At 44.8% G+C, this 10134-nt stretch overlaps 1 protein-coding gene across 1 annotated transcript; it reads left to right on the top strand.

The window, feature by feature from the left end:
* The first annotated feature begins 544 nt into the window (after positions 1-544).
* On the top strand, positions 545-8720 carry MPV17L (MPV17 mitochondrial inner membrane protein like). The gene is made up of 4 exons (XM_089896113.1): positions 545-1114; positions 3755-3825; positions 8280-8309; positions 8393-8720. Exons 1-4 carry the CDS (start codon positions 799-801, stop codon positions 8570-8572), a joined length of 597 nt encoding a protein of 198 aa, XP_089752239.1. The 5' UTR covers positions 545-798; the 3' UTR covers positions 8573-8720.
* Positions 8721-10134: the final 1414 nt, after the last annotated feature.

The following is a 10134-nucleotide window of genomic DNA, read 5'->3' as shown; positions in this document are numbered from 1 at the left end:
TTTTTGGTTCGTTTTGAGATATAATTCACATACCATACAATTCACCATTTTAAAGTGTAATTAGGGACTTCCCTGTTGGCGCAGTGGTTAAGAATCCGCCTGCCAGTGCAGAGGACACGGGTTCCAGCTCTGGTCTGCAGAGCAACTAAGCCCGTGGGCCACAACTACTGAGCCCATGTGTCACAACTACCGAAGCCCGTGCGCCTAGAGCCAGTGCTCCCGAACAAGAGAAGCCACTGCAAGGAGAAGCCCGCGCACCACAATGAAGAGTAGCCCCCGCTCGCCGCAACTAGAGAAAGCCTGCGCGCAGCAACAAAGGCCCAACGCAGCCAAAAATAAATAAATAAATAAATAAATATTTTTTAAAAAAGGGTCTTTAATGGTTTTCCGTGCAACTGTTACCACTATCTAATTATACAATAGTTCATCACCCCAAAAAAGAATCCCACACCCTGTTAGCAGTCACTTCGCATCCCCCCCATTGCCCATCCCCTTAAGTCTGTAAGGATTTGCCTGTTCTGGACATGACTTGTAAGGGGTTAATGCATATGCGGACCAGCAGTATTTCAAAAGCTCAGCCTCCAGGATCGCCAGTGGCCACGGGATTGGTCGGTGCAGTTGGGTGTACGCGGGGCGCCCAATCGCCTTCGAGCGTGGAGAGGAGGCAGATGCAGGTGGCGGGAGACGGTGCGCCGGTGGCTGGGGGCAGAGGGCGGAGGCCGGGGGGTAGGGGGTAGGGGGCAGGGGGCGGTGGGCGTGGCCCGGAGCTGGCGGCGGTCGCTGGCCGGCGCCCAGGGCATGGGCATGGCGGGCTGGTGGCGGGAGCTCCTGCGCACCGTCCGGCGCTACCCTTGGCCCACGAACGTGCTGCTCTACGCCGCGCTCTTCTCAGCCGGCGACGCGCTGCAGCAGCGGCTGCGGGGCGGCCCTGCTGACTGGCGGCAGACGCGGCACGTGGCCACCGTGGTCGTGGCCTTCCACGCGAATTTCAACTACGTGTGGCTGCGCCTGCTGGAGCGCGCGCTGCCGGGGCGCGCGCCGCGCGCCGTCCTGGCCAAGGTGCTGTGCGACCAGGCGTTCGGCGGGCCGGTGTACGTCTCTGCCTTCTACTTCGGTGAGAAGCCGGGCCAGGCACCTGGGGGCCGGAACTGGGGGACGGAGGCGGATCCGGAATTGGGGGACGAGAGGCAGGGGTCGGGGTTTCAGGGGCTGGGACCAGGCAGGAGCCTGGGGCTCTGGGGGCCGGGGACCGGGGCTGGAATCCTGGGGTGGGGGCCAGGGTTCAGGAGACTGGGAGGGTCTGGATGAGGGCCGGAGGTCGAGGTGCGAGGGTCGAGAAGTTTGGGGACCGTGGATTAACAGGATTGAGGGGAAAGAAATTGAGGGAAGGTTGCCGGAGAGACCAGGAATTAGGGGGCCAGGTCGCAGTTCGGACGCTGGGTTGCCCGTAGTCTGGGGCTGGAGGTTTCAGGGGGCCTGGGGCGTACGTAGGCCGGAAGTGGGGAGGCAGGGCTGGTGATCCATTTTCCCCTGATAAAGGTCCACGGGAACGTCGAGGAGACCCCAGCTTGCTACCATGTCAGCTGTGAGCCCCGTGACCATGTTGTGGGGCGGGGTCTCCTTTCCACTGGCGGGATACTCCTTTTCAACATACAAACAAAAGGTGAGGGGATTCAGGATGGTGCGGGCAGAGCCGGTGGAATCTGAGGTGCGGCCCGGTTCCCCTCAAAATGTGTGCTTAGGGCGGTAGTCCTGCTTTTGTAACAAGATTTCCCTGAAGGGGGTCCCATCCCCATATCAAAACCCACAGAAAATGTCAGGAGACCTCGGACCCCTGCCATGAGAGGACTCTGTACCTGTGAGGATCTGGGGAGCCCCCTCCTCAAAAAGTCCACCCTGGAGCCTGAGGGCCTGACTTTGGGAACCTTTCTTAGCGCCCTAAATTCTAAAAACAATGTCAAGGGCTCTGTGGCCTTCATCTTCATAGCGTTTTCTATTGCTTGGAAGGGAGTGGGCAGGGGAGGGGCACCCAATCCCCTAAGAAAATTCAAGGGTCCTGGGCCTGGCCTTGGCATTGGGGATCACAGATCCCCCAAGGGGTCTTGTCAGTGGCTGTTGGTGCTTTCTTCTAAACTGTGTTGAAGTGGTCAAGTCACCACTTTGAAGGAACCTACACTGCCCCTTGGATCTTATTTTGGGGGCCAGAGTCACTCACAGACTCCACAGGAAACATGCCTGATGCAGTGCCAACCACATGGCCCATGGGGTCAGTGAGGTCAGGGGATAGAGGACCTGAGACCAGGAGCTGCCTGATTTATCAGAAGATCTGTCTCTGATCCCAGCGCGTGACTTCCAGGCCAGATTGGCAAACAGGTTCCTCATGCCTGTTACTGCAGTGCCCTTGTACTCTGGTGATGGGATGGAGGGTTGGGAGCTGCTGGCATTTGGGAGTCAGATTCCTATCTAATCCTCAAACAACCCAGTGAGGCAGGTATTGTTAGTCCCATGTTACAGACAAGGAAACTGAGGCTCAAAGGGATAAACGACCTGCCCGAAAGCAACACAATCCATGTTATGGTCTTCATCTCCCTGGGGGATGTCAGCGTTCCTGAAACCAGAAAGATGCTGCAGTCACAGGGCTGCTGGGGCCTGTGGTTCAAGCCCGAGGCCCCTGAAACCAATTCTTGCCCACATTGCTTCTTTGTTTTGCATTTCAGATTTCTGGGCCCTGTTTCCCTCTCCTCATGTTAAACTGAAGGGGGAATGGTGGGAAGGGGGTGGGTTGGATGTTTGTTCAAGGCACTTCAGACCTGGAAATTGCCTGTATCAGATGTTCCTTTGTGCTGGGGCTGCCTTGGGAGGTAGAATAGTTGTGATTGAAAGGTCTGGCTCGGAATCCACACCTGGGTTGGACTTGGATCACTGTCAACCTCTCTGAGCTCTTTTCCTCCTCTGCAACTCCATCATCCTTAGCTGAGGGTTAGGAGAGTCAGATGAAAGAAAACACATCAAGTGCTTAGCCCTTAATTAGTGCTGGGTAAGTGGAATACTATTACCAATATTGGGCTCGGTTTTCTTACCGGTCCTGTTCTAAGAATCCCCTGCAATTGACTGAAAAGATTTTATTTCCCCTTCTTCCTAATCAGAGTTGGAGGAGACTTTTTAAAGCACTGTCATTTTCACACCTTTCCTAAAATAGGAGGGTTTTGTCCTTGTTCCCTGACTTCCTTTTCAGGGTTGTTGAACGTCAAAGTTTTCCAGATGTTTTTAGGAAGTCTGAACTGGTGTTCTGCTTTCAAATTCCATTTAGAAAGTCTCTTAGATGGGAAATCTGCAGTTGCTAGAATACCCAGAGTCCAGCAGCCTTTTTGTAAAAGAAGGAAATTAAATTTTTTTAATTTTAAACATTTCACAACATGTTTTGAAGGGAGAGAAGAAAAGTCACCAATAGTCCCACCATGCTAACACTGAGGTTTTTGTGAATTCTCTAACAGCTTTTAAAAAAAATAATCATTCTGCTATAACTCGGTACCCTGCTATTCTCAGTTCATATTTATCATCACTTTAAAATTTACCTAACTTTAGAATGGAGATTATCTTTTGTTTTCACTGTTGGGTCAGACGGAACATACTGAGTTAGTGATAGTGGTGGTTACCTTGCATATTGGAATAGAAAACTTGAACATGAGCTGTTATACAGTATTCTTCGTATTAAATATTTTACAATTCTTCTGGTGTGTGTTTTTTCAAATAGGTATGAGTATTCTCCAGGAAAAGGATGACATGTTTTTGGACCTGAGACAGAAATTCTGGAATACATATAAGGTAAGACAGACTTTTGAAAATACGACCAGGATCTTTTTGTATCTTTTTAACATTAAATACATTTAAATAAAAATATTCTTGGGTTTCCCTGGTGGCGCAGTGGTTGAGAGTCCGCCTGCTGATGCAGGGGATGCAGGTTTGTGCCCCGGTCTGGGAAGATCCCACATGCCGCGGAGTGGCTGGGCCCGTGAGCCATGGCCGCTGAGCCTGCGCGTCTGGAGCCTGTGCTCCGCAACGGGAGAGGCCACAACAGTGAGAGGCCCGTGTACCACAAAAAAAAAAAAAAAAAAATCTTAAATTAGGGCTCCAGTTGGTTGGCACAGGGTACTATATTTTGACAGATCTTAAATTTGTTTTGATAGTTGAATGAGAAGCTTTAAGAGTGTCTATATGTGTCTCTGAATTTTAGTCAATGTTCACAACGATTTCTGACATTCTTATATTTATTCTTGTTAGTGATCACGGTGATTTTTTTGGAGCCAAAGAAGTTATTGCAAAATAGGAATAGTAGAATGTGAGTGGCTTAATGGAATCATTCTCACATTTAGAGCTGATGTTTCCAAGTGTGCATTCTGCTGAGTCCCTATGAAAGGAACTTCTTGACATCACAGAGGTATTTACAGAAAAGGAAAATGTTTCCCAGGGTTATCCTGAGGCTGGAATCAAGTCACCTCTTGTCCTGTTTGCTCAGTACAAATATATATATGATCCAATCCCACAAATACCTATTCATTTATTCAATGAAGATTTATTGAGCAGTGTCCTCAAGACCTGGCAGAGTCAGGGATGCTTTCCATCTCTGGCCTAGTGTGATTCTATTAATGACAATGTTTGATTCTATTTGATTCTATTAATGACAATGAGGTGAATTTTCAGGATTCCAGAATATACACAGCCTTGTCTAGGGCTCCACATCTACTTAATTCCTGATCAAAAGCAGTGCCAAGCCACCCCCAGCCATCCCGCCACCCTCACCCACACCCCCAGCATCTTCTGTTAAACTATTCCGAGCATGAGAACCATTATCACCCGCTTGGTGGTTGAAGGCAGATGACAGGGAGGGTGGAAGCCACATGCTGCCGAGCCCCTCTGGGGGGAAAAGCATTCAGAACTCTTGTTACTTCTCTTGAGGCAAAAATTATGGGCCCATGGTGACATCCAAATATGATTTTCTTCTGCTTTACTTTGGGAAAGGAACAAATTTGCCCATGATGTCATAGATCTCATGGAGATAGGTACATCTGACATTTATACATTTATACGAAGAGCAAGCCAAGCAGAGTTGTAAAAGAAAGGGGCTTTGACCAAGGATTTGCAGATGTTTCAGATTCTCCTTCTTTGATGAAGACATACAGGCTATCTTCATTGGGTAGAAACGTGGCGACTTTTACACACCTTTTTAAAAACAGTGGTTCTGGGATTTCCCTGGTGGTCTAGCGGTTAAGACTCTTCACTCCCAATGCAGGGGGCCCAGGTTCGATCCCTGGTCAGGGAACTAGATTCCACATGCCGCAACTAAAGATCCCGCACGCGGCAACGAAGATCCTGGGTGCTGCAACTAAGACCTGGTACGGCCAAATAAATAAATAAATATTTAAAAAAAAACAAAAACAAAAAGCAAAACACAACAAAAACAGTGGTTCCAAATGAGTCAGTTGTATCTATGCCCTTGAGAAGAAAGAGGGTACCGGCAGTCTGATGCCCAGCACCATTTGGGGACTTTCCTGAAGATCTCCCATAACAAGAAACTATCTGCTAGGTATTGCACTAGGTGTTAGCAGAGGATAACACAAAACATATATAGATATAGATACAGATATAGAGAGATATACACGCACCCACATTGCTACTGTCTTTAAGGGACTTACAATGTAGTGGGGTAGATAGACAAGTAAATAGACAAACATTAACCTCAATGCCAGGAGCAGTGCTCAGAGCATGCAAATGGGTACTTAGCACAGCACGGAGATGTAAGGGTGTGGCTCAAGGAAAGCTTCCGGGGGCAGGTTATGCCTGAGCGGAGTCTTAAAGAACTCAGGGGAGTTAGGCGGATACCTGGGGCCTTTCCAGGGGCAGAAGGAGCCGAGGAAGGAATGCATAAAACACTGTGGTGTACCTGTAAGGGAGAAACTACAAGAGATGCTATTCATAGAATATAAGATATGAATTGAGGAACAGCTGCAAATGACTTTGGATCTTGGAAGGTGTTGAAGGCCATGCCAAGGATCTTGAACTTAAGTGATTACTGGCAAGGGAGACGAGTTAGAGGGTTACTGTGACCAAGTTCACGTAAGAAATCATGAAGCAGTGGGCAGAGGAAGGATTTCAAAAATACTTAGGAGATAGAATTGGTAGGTCTTGATGGATTGGAAGTAGGGTTGATGGGCAAGGACACATCTACGGTGACCCATCCGCATTTACTGGGTAGCACGCAGCATTCTGTAAGCAAGAGCCCACTTTTCTGTCCCAGTTATTTGCTTATTTCTCTGTTATCAGTAGGGACTCAGGGATTCCCAATTTTTTGATGGTTTATAATTCATTGCTGTGTTTAATTATTTTTGTTTTGCAAATGTCCCCGACTTGGCCAGTGAGAGTTGCTTCAAGCTGGCTCCTATTTCCTTGTGATAGTCCCCCCATCTTTTTTTTTTTTTTAAGCCACTTCCTTACTTTATATCATAAAGATAGATGTTCTAGGCTCATCTTGTACCTTGTACCTGCCCTACTCTGGCCCTGGAATCAACCATTTCTTTGAGGAGTCCTTTTTCCTTTTTGTGGGGAATGGCATGGGAGACCAAGATCTGCACACTGAGTGAGGCTACATTCTGAAGAAAAAAAATTGCCATAAGAAGTGAAGCCATGTTTGGATGGGTTTTTCCTAAAGTAGTAAATTCTTTTTTTAAAAAATAAATTTATTTATTTATTCATTTATTTAATTTTTGGCTGTATTGGGTCTTCGCTGCTGCACGCGGGTTTTCTCTAGTTGCTGAGAGCGGGGGCTACTCTTCGTTGCGGTGCGCGGGCTTCTCATTGCGGTGGCTTCTCTTGTTGCAGAGCACGGGCTCTAGGCACGTGGGCTTCAGTAGTTGTGGCCCACGGACTCTAGAGCACAGGCTCAGTAGTTGTGGTGCACAGGCTTAGTTGCTCCACGGCATGTGGGATCTTCCCGGACCAGGGCTCGAACCCATGTCTCCTGCGTTGGCACGCGGATTCTTAACCACTGCATCACCAGGGAAGCCCCTAAAGTAGTAAATTCTTAAATGAGTATACACTTTAAACTTTAAATAGCTTTTATTGCAACAGTTTATTATAGAAACTTTAGAAAATAAAAATTAGTAAAAACAAAAAAATAACACCACCTTTATATTACTAGTGTAATACCACTTGTAAGGACTATTTTAAAAACCTCTAGCTTTTTTTTTTAAGATATAATTTACATACCAAGATCTCTATATTTAAAAAAAAAATCCATAATGATGACTCTTTTGTCAGAATGAACAGGTTAAAGCCTGTTAAAATAAATCCATCTTTTTTTTTTTTGGCCACACTACGTGGCTTGCAGGATCTTAGTTCCCTGACCAGGGATCAAACCTGGGCCCCACCAGTGAAAGCCCCGAGTCCTCACCCCTGGACCACCAGGGAATTCCCACAAATAAATACATCTTAAAAGCTAAACTTATTCTGTGGCATGAAGTAGTTAGAATATATTATTATCAAATCACCATAAAGAACAGTTTAGAGTTTTAAAAATTGATTGATGATCCTGTATTTTATCAGTATTTCCCTTGCATCATTTGCATGGGCAAACAGGAAAATTACAATATATAAATATGTGTTGTGGACTTCCCTCGTGGCTCAGTGGTTAAGAACCTGCCTGCCAATGCAGGGGACATGGGTTCGAGCCCTAGTCCAGGAAGATCCCACATGCCGTGGAGCAACTAAGTCCGTGAGCCACAGCTACTGAGCCTGCATGCCACAACTACTGAAGTCTGCGCGCCTAGAGCCCGTGCTCCACAACAAGAGAAGCCACCGCAATGAGAAGCCCGCATACCACAACAAAGAGTAGCCCCCCCTCGCCACAACTAGAGAAAGCCCGCATGCAGCAACGAAGGCCCAACGCAGCCAAAAGTAAAATATAAATAAATTTAAATAAATAAGTATGTGTTGTTATTTTGAAAGCAGTTGTCTTCCAGAATTGGTACTGATTCAGGTAGACTTTTTATTGTAAATTTGTGAATATAATAAAAATCTTTATTCCTGTGCCTAACGGCTGTTTGTACAACTCCTTACCCTCTTCCACTCAAGAGACCATAAGTCTAATTTAATCTGCTTAGTCTGAAATGTAATACCGCGTCCACATTCCACCCGCCTGGTGTTTCTTAATGCTTTATAGAAAGAACTGTGTGATCGTTTTGTGCGATTAAAAAGCATCCTAATAAAGTTTTTCTTTATTCCAGAGTGGTCTGATGTACTGGCCTTTTGTACAGGTGAGTTTCAAACTACTTAGAATGCCAACTCATGGGTCTGGTTTATATGGAGCCCTAAAAGACTCTTTCTCTCTCTGTTATAGCTGACCAACTTCAGCCTCGTTCCTGTTCACTGGAGAACAGCTTACACTGGGCTCTGTGGTTTTCTGTGGGCCACTTTCCTCTGCTTTTCACAACAGGGTGGTGATGGTACCTTGAAGTCAGCTTTTACTTTCCTTTATATAAAGGGAACAAATGAAGTTGAAAGACCCCCAGAGAAATGACAAGTCAAGAACTCCCTGAAATTGCCTAATTTTTTTCCCTTAAATGCAGAGGATTGCCTGCCACATATCCCTGCTTACCAGTTATGTGCTGCATTTTGAAGAATTGCTATTCTGTAGACCCAATTGTTTTGTTTTGTTTTGTTTTTTTATTGCGGTACGCGGGCCGCTCACTGTTGTGGCCTTTCCCGTTGCGGAGCACAGGCTCCAGACTCGCAGGCTCAGCGGCCATGGCTCACAGGCCTAGCCGCTCCGCGGCATATGGGATCTTCCCGGACTGGGGCACGAACCCGTGTCCCCTGCATCGGCAGGCGGACTCTCAACCACTGCGCCACCAGAGAAGCCCAACCCAATTGTTTTTTAATTAGCAATGATAACTTTCAATTCTATTCAGATCTCCTTTTTTTTCATTCTAATCCAAAAGTATTATTGATACTTCTCTAGTATTTTCTCTTCCCTAATACTTTGGTTAATATCAATAACAGTGGCAGAATGGCAGTTTATAATCATTACTATTTCTGGTCCAATATTTTATTGCCAGTTGATTTAAGGAGCTTCCATTTTGATTGTACACATCTCTCTTCTAAAATCTCAGGTTATCTCTTAAACACTTTTGGCTTGGATTACCTTTTATACCAAAAATAGTCCTTATAGTTAATTTCTGTTTACACAGAATTCAATCAGGAATATGGAATAACCAGATTTTCCCCTAAAATGCTGTATAATAATTTATTGTTATGCTAATACTAAAGTTCTGCAAGTACGTTTTATGTATGAAGAAATGTGCACAGTGTATGATTAGTGTTCTGTATAGAGTGTATTTTACTGATGTCTTCTACTTTTATAGTTTTTAATTATTTTTTTAGTTAATGTTTTTTAGTTTTCAGCATAGTCACTTGGCTAAATATCCCATTTCCTAGATATACGAAATATATAAAATATTTTGCTTTTAAAAGAAATATATTGAGTGAAGTTTCTAAAAAAAATTAATAAGTTTTCTTCTGGAAGGGAGAACTCTATTCCATAAAGTTCCAGGGAAAATGGTTACCCCAAATTCACACTGATGTTATCTTTTTTAAATTTAGTGCTTTAACATAAATCTTTAGGTAATCTTTAAAGTGTACATGAGAAACTTGATCCAGTTTTTCAGATTTACTCAGTTTTTCTAACTTCAAAACCAGTGGGTTTAACAATTATTTGACTATTTCAAGAAGTTTTAGCAATTTTCACCTGAGAATTGCATCACTATTCTGTTGCTTCCCATGGAGTGTTTCACAGATTTAAAGATGTGAAGCACTGAGATATTAATATATTTATCTTGAGAATTTATATTTAAGATTAATTTAAGAATGTATGCCTAAATATTTTAAGCATATAATTTATATAACTTGTAATATAAATTTATATGTCATAAGTAAATAACTTTTAAGTGTGGATTTATTTGAATTTAACAGATATGAATATATTTTACATTATTGGGGCAAGAGTAAGGAAATTTCTAGATAGTTTAATTCTAAAATAATTTTTTTTCAGTAGTTTTAAAAGTAGTTCGTAAAACAGAAGAG

Source organism: Delphinapterus leucas, chromosome 15, assembly GCF_059928025.1.
Source record: "Delphinapterus leucas isolate spDelLeu-1000000601 "Yukka" chromosome 15, BTC_Dleu_Yukka2, whole genome shotgun sequence".
NCBI lineage: Eukaryota > Metazoa > Chordata > Mammalia > Artiodactyla > Monodontidae > Delphinapterus > Delphinapterus leucas.
The sequence above is the reverse complement of the archived record's forward strand: the minus strand, read 5'-3'. Positions and strand labels throughout refer to the sequence as shown.

Coding starts and splice junctions, on each gene's coding strand:
- MPV17L (XM_089896113.1), top strand. CDS start 799: ATGGGCATGGCGGGCTGGTGGCGGGAGCTCCTGCGCACCGTCCGGCGC. Junction 1,115..3,754: donor CGTCTCTGCCTTCTACTTCG/GTGAGAAGCCGG, acceptor TTTTTCAAATAG/GTATGAGTATTCTCCAGGAA. Junction 3,826..8,279: donor AATTCTGGAATACATATAAG/GTAAGACAGACT, acceptor TCTTTATTCCAG/AGTGGTCTGATGTACTGGCC.